This window comes from Heptranchias perlo, chromosome 17 (assembly GCF_035084215.1).
Source record: "Heptranchias perlo isolate sHepPer1 chromosome 17, sHepPer1.hap1, whole genome shotgun sequence".
Classification (NCBI taxonomy): Eukaryota; Metazoa; Chordata; class Chondrichthyes; order Hexanchiformes; family Hexanchidae; genus Heptranchias; species Heptranchias perlo.
Window position 1 is genome coordinate 10,332,348 of NC_090341.1, and position 18,790 is coordinate 10,351,137.

The 18,790-nt window shown below is 43.9% G+C and overlaps 2 protein-coding genes across 5 annotated transcripts in view; one reads left to right on the forward strand and one right to left on the reverse strand.

Moving 5' to 3' along the window:
* The window catches only part of twf2 (twinfilin-2), a 95,053-nt gene extending 89,984 nt beyond the window's left edge, over positions 1-5,069 (reverse strand). For both annotated transcript variants that reach the window (XM_067998470.1, XM_067998469.1), the window contains exon 1: positions 4,961-5,069. In XM_067998470.1, the coding sequence (XP_067854571.1) occupies positions 4,961-4,985 (25 nt within the window). In that variant the 5' untranslated portion in view covers positions 4,986-5,069. The remainder of the gene's footprint in view (positions 1-4,960) is intronic.
* A 6,751-nt stretch (positions 5,070-11,820) lies between these two features.
* On the forward strand, positions 11,821-18,785 carry inka1a (inka box actin regulator 1a). 3 transcript variants are annotated; one of them, XM_067998474.1, is made up of 2 exons: positions 11,821-11,841; positions 17,646-18,785. In XM_067998474.1, exon 2 carries the CDS (start codon positions 17,652-17,654, stop codon positions 18,621-18,623), a length of 972 nt encoding a protein of 323 aa, XP_067854575.1. In that variant the 5' UTR covers positions 11,821-11,841; positions 17,646-17,651; the 3' UTR covers positions 18,624-18,785. The 3 variants fall into 3 exon arrangements, with proteins under 3 accessions (XP_067854575.1, XP_067854574.1, XP_067854573.1); XM_067998473.1 differs by having other exon boundaries at positions 11,840-11,915; XM_067998472.1 differs by lacking the exon at positions 11,821-11,841 and adding an exon at positions 15,085-15,391.
* Positions 18,786-18,790: the final 5 nt, after the last annotated feature.

Consider the following 18,790-nt stretch of genomic DNA (forward strand, 5'->3'; position numbering starts at 1 on the left):
CTGCATAACATTTCCATAGAACATGATGACACACACTAAAAACAAATAGCAAGCTTTTACTGAACTGCAAACACAACTCTTGCATATTTAACAAATGAGTTTTATAATTTTATGGCTCTAAGTATTCTGTCCGTGTATTATGTAAAGAGTAGGCAAATATTAAGAATGAATAAATGAAATTAAAAATTGCTTGACTGAAAAGTTAAACTCCAGTCAAGTAAATTATTCTATTTTAAGGTTCCTTAGAGAAATCCTGATATTTAATCAAGATTCTTCAAATATAATTTCATAGTAAGTTTGACATTTCTACATGCTATACCACCTTGTTGCACCTAGCTGGTAAAATTTGAAGAGGGACAACAATTTGGGGGAATACAATACACAAGAATTAACATGGACACGTAGCTCCATGTTATCTGTGAGGTACTAATATTGATTTATTGTTAGTGAACATAAAGCGAGTTAATGTGAGTTAATAATTAAGCAGAGGGCAGTCATCGGACAGAGTTGGTTCACCTTCCTGTAGCACATTCTGGGTATAGAATCACCACTACGGCACCCATATGTTTAACAAAACTTTTGGTAGCGAGAGCCAAAACACATGGTTTTTGTCAATAGAAAATAACATAGAATACCCTCTCTGTAAATAGTACATTACTCGGTAAAACAAAAATACTACAAGCTCTGATAAAACAAATTTCTTTAGGTTCCTTTAGGTATAAAGGTTAAAAAATCATGCTGTAAAAAGTTAACATATTAGCTGGAAGATTAACTCTTCTCTAACGTTTTGCTTCAGAGCAAGTCTGGTAAATGATAATGCTGCATTTGGAGATTGAAAGGAATGCTGAACTCAACCAGATTTACTTTCGAAACTAACATCCTTCTACCTGCTGGCTCTGGAAATGACCTAGTTTAGTTTTGTGATCGGTGGGTGGACTTCCCCTCTCTGTTTCTGCTATCCCATAGTCAGCTTGCAAACATGCATGGTGCTTTTTCCTCTACTTGCCTTTGTTGCTCTATTAGGGCCAGCCGAAGAAAGTGAGTTTTTGAATCACCATACAAGACAGCACTGTACAGGAGTTAAGTCCACATGCTTGTTCACTGACTAGTCACCTCCCAAATTCTGCACCAGTTTGGATCTCAGATTGAGGGTCTTCACATTTGGTCAATTGGAATGCGAATAACCCAAATAACAAAGGTTTCACCAGAACTACCATGCAAAACTAACACTACTTTCTCATTGTAAATGCAGCATAAGTTCCACTTCAAAACTGATCTGCCATAAATTCTGATCAAGAATCATTCTACTTCTCAGATATATTTGTCTCCTTCTATTCATTTCTATGGCACTAGACTCCAATTGAAAGCAAGCTTTACTTCACTGAAGGAGCAGAGATGAGGTTGCATCATTTTACCTGACTTTGTGTCAGGTGTATGACTATCAACAGTCTTGATGAACCAATATTTATTTTTAAACACGATTGCACAACCCAATTTACAGGATAATCCACTTAAAAGCAACAAAACTTAAAACCTTCAGAGCAGTTTACCATATAGATAAAGTTAAAGATCTGTGAAAAAGCAGTCCCTGTCAAAATTCTGTTGGAAAAATCCTACATCTTCCTAAAAAGGACTCAACTGCACTATGGCACTTGAGCTGAAGATAAAATGCCACCATCCCACCCATCATAAAAGTGCATATACAATCTAATCATAACTAATGCACTTCAGGGCAAGTTTACAGCCTCACTAAATCCAACTGCACCAATGCATTATTCATGCACGATGCACACCTTATTCATTATTAAGAACAGCATGTAGCCCAATCTTTTGCTGAAAGTTTCACTCAACAGAAAACAACAAAAAAAATTATGGTGATTGTTGCCCATCGCTGCGCTGATGATGGCTGACTCCTGACACTGCATGGGGAATAAAGTGAATTCTCTCAATTAATTAATATTTTAGCTGAGGGTCCACTTGAGCTGCGGACAGGTAACACAATGCTCAGTCATGAATATTTATTCAAAGTCTATCTTGTGAGGGCTGCTGAGTGGCATCCACCTGATGTCCTTCTGCTTCCGCAATCTGTCACACTTTTCATCGTGGAATCAGAGTACAAAACAAATGGGTAATGTGAGCTTAGGATATACATGTGAAGGGATTCATTTCAATCCTTGCATAATATGCCTGCAGACCACACGACTACATTCACACTGTTATTGACAAAACAGTCATACTTTAGCAATGTAACACACACCCAGTGGAGCAGATATGATGAGATCATTCTTTCCATTGTCATATGATGAACTAGATGGTCATTTATTACTGAAGATGCCGTAAACTTTTGAGGACACCTCTACAAGAAGATGCCAAATGATGTTTTTAATGCAGCTGTGAATAGTGGGAACAGGATGCAGTAAGTGTGAACTCCAAGTACTTGATACTATCAAGCACTCAGTCAAAACTGCAAAACATGACCTGCTAAGACATTAGTACTTGTCATCAGATACTCGCTCACCTCATCTGCTTTCATCCTAATTTGTTATGAGGTTGTGCCAAGCAGTAGGCAGGATATGGAGAGTTTTTTGTATTATATAGAATCAGGCCATTTGGCCCAACAGATCCATGCTGGTGTTTATGTTCCACACAAGCCTCCTCCCACCCTACTTCATCTAAGCCTATAAGCATATAGGCATATGTTGCCCCATTCCTAGACCCTGCTACCCCACCCCCAGGTCCTGTTGCCCCCACAGCTCCACCCCCAGGCCCCGTTGCCCCATTCCTAGACCCCATTCTTTCCCCTTTCCTTCTTTAAATCTTCCCATGCAGCAATCTGCATCCAAAAGGGTAGACAGGCAACATGCTTTCTGGCCACCATTAATGACACTCTGACCATTTACCAAGTGGCTCATAAGAGCAACGAAGGCAACTCCCTTCCCTTCACTCTCCTCCCTGGGGCCAGAAGCGCCTGCCTTCTGCTTGGCACCTCCTTATGACAAACTGTGACTTCACCGTGTAGGGGGAAATTACTGATGGAATACACAGCACATTGTATAGCTACCAAAGTAGGTAACTGTATAAAGGAGACACAATTCAAATTGCAGTCAAAGCTGCAAATCAACTTCACACTGCTTCAGCTCACCGTTTCATAATCTGAACTCTCTAATGGTACCGCATCAAAATATATTTTTGTAATTCTTTAAAATTCTACATGTACAGTTAGTGAACAAATTCATGTATTTTTACTAAAAATTATTTAGCTTTAAGAGATTTAATTTTAATCTACATTTAGTTATCTGGAGCAAGTACACGTTGTCTATGTCCTGCAGTGGGGTAAACAAAAGAAATCCCAAGTAGTCATGGGATATAGAAAGTTTATAAGAAAGCAATGTGTTTACAGTATACAGTGTGAATTAGGGCAGGGACCATTTCCAGCCAAGATTTGATAAAATTGTTTGCAACTTCATCAAACAGGCTCAACTCGTCAATCAGCTGGGGAATATTGTGCATTAACAGTGCATGATGGCTTTGCAGACTGCCCTAAAGTAAGTCCGTGCAGTCATTGCATAGAACGTACAGCACAAAACCGGGCCATTCGGCCCAATAGGTCCATGCCAGTGTTTATGCTCCACACAAGCCTCTCCCCACCCCTTTTCATCTAATCCTATCAACATAACCTTCTATTCCTTTCTCCCTGGTGTTTATCTGGCTTCCCCTTAAATGCATCAATACTATTCGCCTCAACATCTCCTTGTGATGCACAATAGGACACAAAAGACCAAAACCAAGACATTGAGACTAACCAAAGATTCAAATAAACAGCCTGAGCCCCACCTTCCAAACACTCAACTATTTTAATGACTGTTTCTTACATCAATTACATTAAGGTGGCACCTTAATACTAAAAACAATCAAAGAGTTCATACCTGAATCCTTAATCTACAGAATACAAGAGTTTTGCTACTGCTTTAGATTATTATTTTTATAATCTCCTCCATTTTTAGTTTGTCCTCCCTACCCAGTGCCATACCCCAGCTGAGGGCTCCCGGCTTCTAGTCGATGCTGTTCTGCGACCAGCTGCTAACAACGGTGTGACTGTGGTGTGGTGTCACTCGCCCTGCTACCGCCTCTGCTCACCAGCTGCCACAGACTTGAAACTCACCGTTGTCTAAGGGATCTTTGTGTCATTACAAACTCTACTATTATAAGATCATCCCCCTCCCTAACCCATCACTTATATAATATATGACTCTAACCCATCTCTTTTTGCTTTAGAGGCTGATTGATCTGTTATGTATTTCCAGCATTTTCGCTTTTTAAAAACAAATCACCTATCACTTGTGACATGCCAGCTGCAGATTTTTTTAATAAGGTCATTGCTGCATTTTTTGGTGTCATTTTGAATTCAAATGTCCACAATAAACTATGATTAGGGGTTTATTTTCCACCAAAATGGTGCAGACAGTGAACAAACCGTAAACCAACACAAAAGATGACCAGACCTGGGAGCCTCACAGACACGGTGCTACACGTTTTTCCATTTAAATCCCTTACAAACACACGGGGAGGGAGGGAGGGTAAATGAAACTTAAAGAGAGGTTTAAAGCCCATTTTGTCCCTTGTCCCACGTCCCCAACCATTATTGAACCCGCCAACCTAATCTTGCTGTGGAGGCACTGATTGTGATGGACACGGCAGCCGACCAATCACCAAACGCCCCGCAGTCTGGACCTCCCCCGATTCACCAATCGGCGCACCTTAGGGGTGGGACTTCCGGCTCCAGATTAAGGGAGTTACGGGTTTCCCCAGCAACAGAACGGGGGGGGGGGGGGAGAGAGAGAAAAAACGGTCACAATTCAAATAAACTCTGGAGAGTTCGTGCCTCCCACAGACCGTTATAAAAGGCCATCACTAAAATTAATAATCAACCGCTTGACATTGTTTTATTTGAGGGACTTACCGGGTATCCCTGTCTGGTGCGACATGTTGAGGCGCTGCTTGGACGTTGGTTACACGGAGAGACGCTGAGAGTGATGGAGACGCCCACCGCAGGCCGCAAACTGCCGACGGAGGCGGAGCCACCCAGCTGCGGCTCGCGGTCAAGCTCAGGCAGCGGAGCGACAGCGCCCCTCCGCGGTCAGGTACGGACACTGCTCACCCCCCCCGCCATATGGCAAACATAGCGACCTCCAGAGGCCAGATGCAGTTATAGCCGCCTGCTTTCCACCCCCCCCCCCCCGCGCCGCCACTGCCAACACTACGCCTGCGACCATATAGAGACACAGTTCGCTCCCGTCCGCCCCCTAGTGGCTACATACAGACACAGCTCTCCCCCGCCCCCTAGTGGCTAAGAACATAAGAACGAGGAGCAGGTGTTAGGCTTTACCGCCTTTCGAGCCGGCTCCGCCCTTCGGTAAGGTCATGGCTGATCTTCGACCTCAACTCCACTTTCCCGCCAGATCCCCATTTCCCTCGATTTTCCCCTAGAGTGTCCAAAAATCTATCGATCTCAGCCTTGAACATATTCAACGACTCAGCATCCACAGTCCTGTGAGGTAGAGAATTCCAAAGGGTCACAACCCTCCGAGTGAAGAAATTCTTCCTCATCTCAGTCTTAAATGGCCGACCCCTTATCCTGGGACTATGCCCTCTAGTTCTAGACTCTCCAGCCAGGGGGAACAACCTCACAGCATCTACCCTGTCAAGCCCCCTCAGAATCTTGTATGTTTCAATGAGATCACCTCTCATTCTTCTAACTCCAGGGAGTGTCGGCCCATTCTACTCAATCTCTCCTCATAGGACAACCCTCCCATCCCAGGTGGCGACACACAGACACGGCTCTGCCCCACCCTCTAGCGGCCACACACACACACACACACAGCACCATGAAATTTCAATACCCATCTGTGCTGCCCACTCCACCTCCAGTTGCTCCAAGTGAACATAGAGCTTCCAACAGCAGTTCACTAACATAGCAGCCCACAATGGCTTGTCCGGCAACCAGTGACTAATGCAACACCCTCTGTGGACAGGGCCAACCCCACCTCATGACTCTTAATGTGTGGAATCTGCAATAGGTTGGCCAACTTTGTTTGAAGGTATTCCTGGTGAACCTCCTGCCTACAATCACCCAGTCCAGTCAAACAGTCGTTTTTCCCATCGCCAATATTTTTTATCACTAATAAATGAAAGTGTTCAAAGAAAATTTTAAAAAACACAATTTTTTTTAATGTCCCAATGATTTTTTTTTCCGGGGTTGCTCACAGCAGTGTCCAGGTGATTAATCTTTCATTCCTGGAGACTCCAGGACAATCCTGGAGGATTCGCTAACCTAACCCTGCATTGTGATTACATTTTTATTGCTGTTTTATTTACCAATGGGTGCTGCTTGCCAGGATGTCTAAAAGGGGGCTTCATGCCACACTGTTCATGGTGAGCTGTGCCACTTACAAAGCCACTCTGGAAACATTCCTGGTACCTGGTGTTTACCTAGCAAGGGCTCAAACCTACACTTATCACTTGCCTAATGGTTAAGGTTGAAAGCGAGACAAACAAGTAAAGGAGAGCAGAGAATTAAATACAATTTTTTTTCAGACTTAACAGTGTCAACGACTTGCATTTCTCTAGTGGCCATTATGTAAAAAGAGACACCTCAGAGCAGGGAGTGGGTGCTGAACAGGGGGGAACGGAAAAGAAGAGCTTCATCAGGATGCAAAAGTACAGCCGAGGAGCAGGATCTTAAGAAGGTTTTGAAGACAAGGAGGAAGGAAGCAAGTGGAGATGCTGAAGAAGGGAGTTCCAGCGAGAGGGAGCAAGATGCCTAAAGAGGCTGTTGAGCAGGGAACCTGCGTAGGCTGGAATTTAGGGACTGAGGGGTGCATGCAGGGACACGCGTGTGAAGGTGAAGACACAAATCTTAAGGTTGATTCTTTAGCTCATGAGGAGCCAGTGGAGCTTGTTGAGGAGAGGGTGATGAAGGTGCACACCTGAGAGCAGTTGAGGACATGGGCTGCAGAATTTTGGATAACTTGCAGTTGGTCGATATAGGCAGGGAGGCCACTAAAGAGAGCGTTTGCGTACTCCAGCTGTGAGGTGATAGGACAGTTTAAGGACTGTGGGAGGAGTGGAAGTCTGTTTGGATGGCATCTGACAGGAGTGGCCAGAGAGGTCAAAGGGATGGCCGTGTGTGTGGTTTGGGGAAGTCAATATGGAGGGAAGGGTGGAGTGGGGGGAGGGAAGGGTGGAGTGGGGGGAGGGAAGATGGCAAGGAATTTGGTGGCAGAGGGTAAGTTCAGATGGGGAGTGAAATCTTGGTGCAGAGGTTGTTGCAGAGTAATCCAGGATAAACACGTGACTGAAGGTTTCTCAGGCTCCATCTGGTGGTCAGTGAATAGTGCAAGGTCTATGCGGAGGCTGGGGAGTCGGCCAGTATCGGTGTCCTTTCCTAATGCAAGCTGTCAGCAAACATGGACTTAAAAAATACAAGAATAAAAACATCGCTTTGCTCCACAGATTTAGGATTTTCTTCCAACAAAATCAGTCTGCTCATCCCCTGAGTGAGGTGAGAGCATGGAGGGCTTTGTAAATAAGAATGAGGATATTGAATTCAATGCAATGGGGTACAGGGAGCCAATGGAGATCGGTAAGGAGCGATGGGAAAGTGAGACATACTGGGGGATGGAAGTTTTTTACAGTTTGGAGTTTATGTGAGGGGTGGAGGGGTAGGGGTGGGGGTGGGGGTGGGGGTCACAGGAGGCGAATGAGAGGACTGCTGGAGAAATTGAACTTGTAGGTGACAAAGATACGGATGATGGTTTCAGTGGCATTGGTGGGTGAGTACAGGATCAGGTTCAGTTGTGATGCCTTCCATGCTGGAAAAGCTTGTTGATACTGAGTTTCAGCTTAGGCCAATTGGATGAGGTACCAGGAGATTGCAGACACCTGTGAATGTACACTCCAGCAGGAGTCAATGCTTTCAGAAGAGAAAGAGAGAAGCCAGGAATTCTTCTTTTAAATTTGCAAAAATCTTTAATCTTTAATGTCAGTGGCATTCCCCTGGGAAAGAGGCATTCCTACCAGGGAATTTTTTTTATCACTAAGCCCTTTAAAAAATATTTCAGTACTTCTGGTATGCATTACACAGTATAAAAGGGAGGATTTGTCTGCAACAGAAACTTCTGGTGGCTAGCTGCTGGCAAATGAGTCTGTCTGAAACTCCTAATACAGAGACCCTCTAATACAGAGGCCCTTTGGTACAAAGACCCTTTGCTACAAAGAATCCCTGATACAGGGACCCTTTGCTACAGAGAATCCCTAATACAGGGACCCTTTGGTCCAGAGACCCCCTAATACAGGGACCCTTTGGTCCAGAGACCCCCTAATACAGGGACCCTTTGGTCCAGAGACCCCCTAATACAGGGACCCTTTGGTCCAGAGACCCCCTAATACAGGGACCCTTTGGTCCAGAGACCCCCTAATACAGGGACCCTTTGGTCCAGAGACCCCCTAATACAGGGACCCTTTGGTCCAGAGACCCCCTAATACAGGGACCCTTTGGTCCAGAGACCCCCTAATACAGGGACCCTTTGGTCCAGAGACCCCCTAATACAGGGACCCTTTGGTCCAGAGACCCCCTAATACAGGGACCCTTTGGTCCAGAGACCCCCTAATACAGGGACCCTTTGGTCCAGAGAACTCCTGATACAGGGACCCTTTGGTACAGGGACCCTTTGGTACAGAGACCCCCCAATACAGGGACCCTTTGGTACAGAGACCCCCCCCCCAATACAGAGAATCTAGCTTTTAGCATTAAAATGTTTAGAGGTGAATAATTCTGAGTACAAGTTGCACATTATGATGACTAACAAGAGACTCATATATCTAAAAAGCAGATATAAAAGTAGCTGAAGACTACATTCTTGTTACAGTCACTATTACTCATATGTTCATTGGTACTTTTAAATTAATGTTAGCTTTAGGAGGTTGCAGGATCACTACAATCTATTCTAGATAGTTGGCTGAAGGCAGGGTTTAATTGAACAATGATTGACTTACCAAAACCTTTCAAAGAATCTATGAAGAGGTGGAAAACAAGTCTCCATTCTATTCTTGATGTCTCCATCCTAGCTACTCACCAGCCATTCTGTTAATGGTTATTGGTTACTGACAGGGACCATAGTTGAACACAGTTGTGGGGTGTGGGGGTGGGGGTGGGGGTGGGGGGCAGGGGAAATGACTTCTTTGTTTCCCCCCTCCATGTTATATTGAGTACTGTGTCCAGCCTTGATCACAGAGACACAAGGGAGATGACCTCGAGGTGATGCAGACAAGAGCCACGCGATTGATCCATAATGGGAGATGACTGGTCACATCGAGTTACATCGAAACTACAGCACACAAACAGGCCATTCGGCCCAACTGGACTATGCCGGCATTTATGCTCCACACCAGCTTCCTCCCTCCTTACTTCATCTAAGGGTACCCTGGTGAAAAGAATGGAGAAACTTGGGCTTTTCTACCTTAAAAGCAGGTGACTGAGAGATGATTTTATACGAACATACGAAAATGATGGACAGGAAAATACCCACTGCTCCATCTAGCCTGTTCCGAATAGTTGTGATGCCTTATGCATCGCAATACAGACACTCTCTACCCACCAGGAGCCACCTATTGTTATAGAGGTATATAAGATATTAAACGAGATAGAAAACTAGATCCAATCATTACTTCAAATTAGACCCTGATGGTCAGACGTAGTTTCAAGCTGGTGGAAGGTACATTTTGGACTGATATCGGGATATTCTTTTTCACGCAAAGAGTAATCAACACTTGGAACAGACTCCCAGTTAGCGTTGGAATCATTTAAGAAACAGCTGGATGCTGTAATGGGGGTGTGTAGGTTTTTTTTAGATGGATGAGCAAAGATGAGTTGAGTGACCTCTTTATCTGTATTTATCTTGTGAAGATCTTACTGATTTACCGATACTTCTGTATCCTGTGTTCTGACATAGTGTGAAATGAAGATTAACGCTACCTTCTCATGTTGCTGCTTTGAGAGCACGCTTTGTGCATACAGAACTCTCATTTCAATTTCGGATATTTATATGTCCCTTATCATCCTTTTTCCTTATTTTCCCATGCTTCTGTCCCCCCAGCAAACTCCATTTTCTGGCTGGTAGGCACAAGACCAAAACATCTGCTGCCATGGTTTGTTTTTGATGGTTATTGTGTTTGGACCTGGGAGTGAGTGTTGCCTTTCCCTGTTCTGTACTATTGAAGCTACATGTAATGGTGATCCTTTAATGTGAGGCTGCTGAGATTCAAAACTTAGCTAATCTCATCTCCTACAGCCTCTCCCCTACCATTATGCATAGCAATGGCATAAATCGAGGAACACTTTTTCTCTCCCTCCCCCCAAGGTTTGGGACAGTGCGTCGGGTGGAAAATAAAAAATAGGAACAGGAGTAGGCCATTCAGCCCCTCGAGCCTGTTCTGCTATTCAATTAGATCATGGCTGATCTGTATCTCAACTCCATTTATCCGCCTTGGTTCAGTTATCGCTTAATATCCAAACCTAACAAAAATCTATCAATCTCAGTTTTGAAATTTTCGACTGACCCCCAGTCTCAACAGCTTTTTGGGGGAGAGAGTTCCAGATTTCCACTACCCTTTATGGAAGGGGAATTGGGAAATCCAACCAAATGGAGAAAAAAATTACTACAATGGCATCAGGAAAATTAATAGAAAGACAATTATGCACCCCCTGTGATGCCTGAGTGGGCAAATTAAACTAGAAATTGGGAATACCCAGGCTTGATGCATGGAGTTAGATGAGTTGTTCGAGTCTCAGGCAGGTGGCGGCAGAGACCGTGAAAAAAAAAACCCAGTCAGGGCTCGGCTGTGATGCCACCACGGCCGAATAGCCTGCTGTCGTCCACTGTCCAGTTTCACGTATGAAGAATGGCCACTTTTAGTGTGGTACCGGAAGGCTGTAGGATCCTACCCCCTAGCAAGAGTCAGTGCTTCCAGGAAGATGGGGAGAAAATTGGGGGAGTGGGGAGCCGGCAAACAAAAATAATTGAGGAGGCAAAGAATCTAAAAAAGCCAGGCGCGATACATGTGGTGATGATGCCGCACACAAGTGGAGTGATAACGCTTTTGTGACCGTGTTTTCCAACACTAATCACCTCCTTATTTCCTGCCCCTTAAGAAACAGTGAGATAAAGATTTGTGTATTATTGCTGAAGGACAGTATTGCTCCTTGAAAGAAGAAACACTGTTCCTTGACACGGTTGATGATTCCAAAAACAATGGCATGTCAAGACAAAACTGATCAGATCAGTAATCTCATTAAATCACAATCTCATCCTGTCCAGACAATGGTGATCTAATCTGATTTTGATTATATTTCATTTCACTAGGTAAGCGCCCAGACTGAAAAAACAAAGGCGACAAATTACCCGGTGTCAGTGGAAGGTTTAACAGCCCGTGTCAACAATAAATATGACAAGGAAAGTAATTTATCAATTAAAAATAACAGGATGGCCCGATAATAAAGCAAATGTTTCAAGAAAGGAGATGTTATTTAACAGGTACTCCTTTTCGCGACTGTACTGAACCAGTGATATAACAATGGTTAAATAAACAACCAGATTTAGGGAGGTCCAAATGACCTTCTGTGCTGTCATTCCGATGGAACTTGCAGCGAGGCACATTTGACTCCAGAGGGCAGCCAAACTACATCTTGTGTTCTTACATTGGAAACAGACACCCACTGAACGTTTAAATGTTTTCTAGATTTTGCTTCACGAATTGAATCACACAGAGAGACTGCAATAACCGGTAAATTAATTGACGCCACACAGAAAAAAAAAAACCAGGAATGGGATTTGCTACTGGATCGACACACGGACTAAGTTAGTGGCATTTCTGTTTTATACGGAAATGAATAGCCTGCTTTGCGGCCGGATCTGGGGTTAAGTAATTTATGTTCCTACACTGTAATAACTTCGCCCGTCAATGTGCAGCTTTAACCAGGATAAATTTGGAGATTGGGATACTGGTTGGCGGTGCTGTAGCCTCGGGGTCGGTTCGCGTTGTTTCAACAGCTTTTACACTGAGGGGGTTAAATTCGCTCTGTTTAAAATATCAGTTCTTCTGTTAATGAGGAAATCCTTCAACACGACGAATCTGACTCTCCAGACAATTCCTGAGGGGGCTCTTTCCTTTATTTTTAAAAGTGTGAGATCTTAGAATGAGGTGTCGAAAAGCACAACCCCCCCCGCCCCCCCACCCACCCACCCAGCCTTGTTACTCCGCCGATAATAAGGGATTAAATATCCCACATGCCAGCCTAGAGATCCTCAGGTTTGTGGGGTGTGTCTTCTGGCAGGACTGGGTTGAAAATGTGGATCGGAAGAGATTCAAGTTGCAACATTTCACCTCCGCACGCGCCTCTACCTGTGTCCACGCGACCGACACCTTGGGCAGGATTCAGGGGGTGGGGGAAATCTCCCAGCGAGTAGCGTCTAATCCAGCTCTGCAAACCCTTCTGGAATATCACCGCCGTCTGCCTACCGCTGTTAGTGCAGAGGCCGTAGAATAGATCCAAACTCTGTAAGAGCTCGCGGTCAAATTAGAAAGTTTACTCAACATTTTGGGAAAGCCAGAACTGAAACAAGTCATTTTTACTGCAAGTGAACTATGAATTGAAACTGGTTATTTTCTGATCACGTTTCATGGGGAGAGAAACAAGAGAATTGTATATTCACACAGGACGTTTTAAAACCACCACTGGAGGGATGGTGTAATTACAGCGTGACAAGTTTACATAGGCATTCTCATTATAAATGTAGACATAGTCGTTTATAATGGAAACATAAAAATAAGGACAGAACATATGTCTTTACATATTACATCTGCATGCCCAGTCCAATTATCCACTGCTCCTTAATCCTGCTTCACATTTGCCCTTGACTCCCCATGTGCAATGTCACGAGAGATTGACTAGTATATTTTATATACACTCGTACATTTACACAGACATAGATATGCACATATACAGAATTCTGCCCTGTGTGTACATTTCTTGTAAATGTCACAATTACTTCTCCTGACACTTTCCTGTTATGCCTAATTCCCTCATACTATTCATGCCATGCTTGCCTGTCACCATTAAACTCATCTATTAATTTTACTTACTTCCAATTGAGCACTCCACATTTGTTCTCCAAAGTATGGGAGACTGTTTCATGATTAACTTTGAGATCTTCCAGCGGTGTTAAGGGTTTTGGAACCAAGGTGGGTAGATGGAGTTAAGATACAGATCAGCCAATGGCGGAATAGGCTCGAGGGGCTGAATGGCCAAATCCTGTTCCTGTCCACAAGATATTGCCACCTGCCAGAGAGCTCTTAAAATTGGGTCCTGCCCCCGCTGTCACCCCTCGCAGCTGCCACCCCCTCACCCACCCACCACCCCCCACCCTCCCATGACCTGACCCAATAGAGCCTGCCATTACCTCCTGCCACAACTGGACCCTGAGCCCTAACCCTGGTCTTGAGGCCTGAGGCCCCCAAATGCAGCTCCAAAAGTTGTGTCCTGGCTGTTGCTGGAAACCAGCTTCAAGTTCCATAAGTGCATCTCCAACAATAAAAGCAATGAAAACACACGTCAACAACCATGGAATCACAGAATGACACAGCACAGAAGGGGACCATTTGGCCCATTGTGCCTGTGCCGGCTCCCTGAAAGAGCCATTCAATCAGCCCCACTCCCCTGTCCTTTCCCCATAGCCATACAAAATTGTCCCCTTCAAGTATTTATCCAATTCCCTTTTGAAAATTATCAACGAATCTGCTTCCACCGCCCTTTGTACCAAATATATACACACAGGCACTGCCTTCTCCCTTCACAAGAGCACCCTCTTCCTCTATTGTTAGATCAGGAATTCTCATGTGCACAGAGTTTCACTCCCAGAGCAAAGCAGCAGCACTGGGTAGGAGCTGCAGGTAAGACAGGCACTGAGGGGATCATCAGGGAGTGCAACATCAGTGAGTTCCTGATCATGCCCCTTGGGTCAGCAGATCAACTGTTGTATCACAAGGTTACCAATTTACTGCCCGAGAGGATTAAAAAATGTACAGATTGGTGTACACAGTGCATATGTCTGGCTATGGCCCTGTGTTGTAACACCAGGTGAAAACAGTTCGAGTTCCTCAATGAGAACTGCACTAAGCACATCTCACCAAGGTACAAATTCAACCTCAGCTTCCTGCAGTGAGGCCAAACTAGCCTTCAAGCTTGTAATTACAGATACCCAGTATTAAAGAAAACATTCCTTCTTGAAACCTTCCCATCGATTAAAATCAACCTTGGAGATTAAAATGGATATATTGTATCAAAATTAACATTGTAAATTAAAACGGATATTCTGTATTAAATTGGATTGACTGTTTTGATAAAGGGAGCATGGTGTTGGAAAGTCATTATACAGATGATAAATTGTACTCCCCTCCCCATCTATAACTCCATTTCACCCCATGCATCCTCCTCAACTACTTCAAGGATTGCTGAAAAAATTTAGAAAGAAGATTTCGTTCCCACAACAAACTGAGCAGAGTCTGTGACACCACCACAGTCCTCCTGGGATTTCCAAGTAATAAGGGGCCAGTGAGTGACAGGTAGCGGGGATTTCACCCGGAATATGTGTAAAACCCCACAGAATGATAGACATATTAATCAGTCATAATGTATTACCAGAAATCGACGGCTCTGTGTACGAGTCTCGATTTCTCCAGTAGTATATCTACACAGAGTAACAAATGTAGAGACACAAATCCATAAATAGAAAGTTGCAGCAGATTATTGCAAACTTTCTACAAAGTTCAAACTTGCTTAACTCCAATATTATTTCCTCAGGAAAAAAAACTTCACAAAGCAGCATTTGTTAAACAAAAATGAGCTACACGTGGAAGGAGGTTTGCTGGCCTCTTGGGTGACACTTGGCGGAGTGTCAATTTTTCCACGTTGTAAGTCTCTGTAATGTCTTCTGGTATAAGGTTGCAGAGCGAGGGGATTGGCTTCGTGCCTCCCTCCGGGGGACGGGCCTGTGCCCTGACTGGCTACTTTTTAAATAGGGGGGAGTTGACTCCAAAGTAGGAGTGTATATATATATATATAAATGCACATATATGTACGTGAGTGTGTCTAAAAGTTTTTTAAAAATTGCGAGAAAAAAAAGAGGGAAGAGAATTAAAAGGAGTGAAGAAGCAGCGATTTCCAATGTAGGATTGAGACTGTTCACAGTACAGAGCTGGGAGGGAGGCTACAGAGACCTCGGTGATGCAGGACGCCAAACTCGATGATTTCATTTGTCACCTTAGGAAAGAAATGGTGAGTTTGAGAGAAAGATAAATGGTAAACTTTCATCGGCGATTCGTGTTTTACTGTATTTTCCACTGACAACCGTTCACGGGTGGGGGGTTGTTTAAAAGATTATTTTTAAGTAGATGAAAGGTCCAGATTTACAGAAACGGGGCGAGTAGGACTAAAATCAAATGTCATTCTGGAATCTGTGGTTATTTTTAAAACTCCATATATGACAGATATTGAATCATCTGTATTATGCTCGTTCATTCAATATAAGAATTGTTAATACCTTGATAGATTCCTCGGGGCGCAGCAACCCATGGCCAGCAACTTGTTAAATTATTGCTTTTTAAAAAAAAATGTTTTATGATTTAAGATTGCCCAGTTGAGTTTCTAACTAGGGCTGTGGTCCCAGGCTGTAAACCGAGCCCCGGACGATGAGAGACGTGCCGAGGGGGCAGAGGCAGATGCTGCGGGCTACAGCAGCCATCTGGTCCTGGCAATGCCCATCCAGCCCGTGTGGGGACTCCCTTCTTCATTCGGAGATGGGATAAGGATTTAATGGAATGAATGCACATCAGCAGCTTGATGTGGATTTTTAAAAAAAAATGGCATCTGGAGAATGCAGAGCCCTTCATTAAATTACCACGAAGCAGGCCAGGTAAGCAGTGAGTGTCCAGGTGTTCGCCGACACGGTTAACGTGTTACTACCTGCCCGCAGCTTTTACGCTGCTGAATTGGAATGTTTCTGGAAAAAGAGAGTCTGTCCCTTTTCTTACTCATCCCCAACTCTCCAGAAGCAACAATGTTTACTCCAGTGAGCCCAGTCTCCCGAAAGGCTCATTAATTTTTGCTCACGAGAGACATTCACGGTGAATATACTATTAGAAGCGTTATTAGTACTGATTGGAGAAAGAAACCAGATTCAAGATTTGTGGGCGTGGGGGGTTATTTTTTCAAATTGTATCACAGCCACTCTCCTTTCTCCAGCTTGAGAGATTGGGCAGGGGCGGTGGGGGAATATATTTGAGCTAGTCATGTGGAAGGAGTGGGTTTGATGGTCCGAACGGCTCCGTTGGAGCTTCATGTCCTGAGATCATTAAAGTGAATCAGGACTGGAACCTGGGATCTTCCTGATCTATATGGCCCAGTGCTGCATCACATGATGCATTTAGCAATCGAGTCACCAGAGGGAGCCTGTTCGACACTGCAATTGACACCCAAGCCATGGACTGCAGTGGATGGAGTGATACTCAAAGAAAGTCAATTCTACTTTTGAGGGGCGGGAAGAGTTAAAAAAATGGAATGCATCTTTATTATAAGAGCACATTCATACCCAGAGTAGGTCTTTGTATGGTTACTAGACACACCATGTCTCGTGTGTGTAAATCAGTGTTGTGTAGAATCGGGGCCTCAGGGATACGCTGAACAGTACCAACTCATACAGCCTTAAGTTCAAAATATTTATTGTAAGAACCTGAACTTAATTGGAAGAGATAAAAACCTTCTTAGTTAATCTCATAGAAAATGTGTATTAAAGTTATTTTAATGTGCTGTAAATTTCACTACATGTCTTCCTAAGATATAGAGCTGGGGTAATGGGTACAGTACCATATGATCACAGATAACCTATTACACACTGCTGGATGCACACAATAGGAATGAAGCAGACTGCAGGACACAATGAGGTCTGGAGCTAATTACATCTTCGCGCCATTGGTGCTTAGCCAGTAATGGTGATTAATGTGGATTTTAGTGGATTGGAAAGCATATTGGAAGGCATACTGGTATGTGTGCAAAGCTGGGTTATAAACAGACCCTGGTGCACAGAGACCAATATAAATATGGGGATATACACTGCTCATGAAGACAAGTACATACAAACGCACAGGTAGGTATAAACACATACACACACAGACATTGACTCACCCATGAAAGGTGTACCCAAGTATTTCCATACACTTACAGTTGCATGTATGTACACATGATGTACAGAGATATGCATTCACACACGCACATTAGGGATACACAACCATCTACACACACACAGACACCAAGGTAGACACACATACATAGGCGCACACAGACACCAACACACACTAACTGAGTGAACTACGAACTGAGAATTTAGGAATGATTTTCAGCAAATCAGAGCCCTCCCTTGTGAGATTTTACACTGTAACAGTTAATATTAAAACCATGATAGAAAAATAATTGCAGATTATGAGTACTTCAATTTGAATTGCTTATTGTTTTCTTGTGTTTTTGTTTTGCCCAGATAAATATGAAGGAGGCGGGGGCTTGTCTTCGAGATCAAATGCAGTGTATGATGCAGGCACTGCAGGACCTGAAGCAGATTCACAACATCAGCACCATTAGCCTGAAGGAGGAGGAGGTGCCCTTGCCTCCCGCCAAGGGGAGGAACTCCCACAGTTTTACCTCAGACGTCTCAGAATCGGACACATATGACTCTGCGTGTTGCCTGGCATCTCCGAGAAGCGAGGAGGAAAGTAGCCCATCAGTATTTGCGTCACCCACCAGTGAGAGAAGCTTGGAGTTCGACTCGGGTTACTCAGAAGCATCCGGGCCCACATTGACAAAGGCGGCCCGCGTGGGAAGCTCGCCATGTTTGAGAGAAAATAGACTGCCCACTGTTGGGATTTTGAGGAATAAAATTGGCTTGGGACCAAACAAAAAAATAAGACCAAAATCTACTTCCGATGTTTATTCGGAACAGTGCTCTTGGAAGATTTTCGATTATGCAGATCCCAATGACTGGACAGTGAATTTGCTCTCCCAGAGCAGGAATAGGCAGCCCCTTGTACTGGGGGACAACTGTTTTGCAGATCTGGTGGAAAACTGGATGGACCTACCAGAGGAGATTGACGAGATGAAGGAACCAAGGGCCAAGGATCACTCCGGCAGATGGTTGGGGAAGCCTCACGAATTCATCCTGAACATCTCTGGAAACGTCAGGCGTAAACTGGCCAACATCTCTAGGGCTGACAGGTCAAAGAGTACAGACCCAAAGTACCAAAGCAGCAGAGACAACAGCCATGCACATATGCTATCAAAGAGACTCTCTTGTCCGACAAATTTGGGTAATTACATGCCGAAGCTCTCTTATCTGCATCGTTCTCACTCTAACCTACCCCAGACGCACGAAGCATCAACAGACTTTGATAAATTCATTGCTTTGATGAAAAGCAGAAGTAGGAAACCAATTATTTGCAAGGACACAATTAGTTATGTATAGAATAAACAAAATGAACATTGACTTCTACGCTTCCGATTTGAGGCGTATATTAATCTAATTTTTGTATCACTTTTTGATATAAGCCAAAATGTATATAGCCATTTAGTTTGTGTACATACATTTTATATTTTATACAATGCCTTAAAATAAACACAAAGGATTCTCTA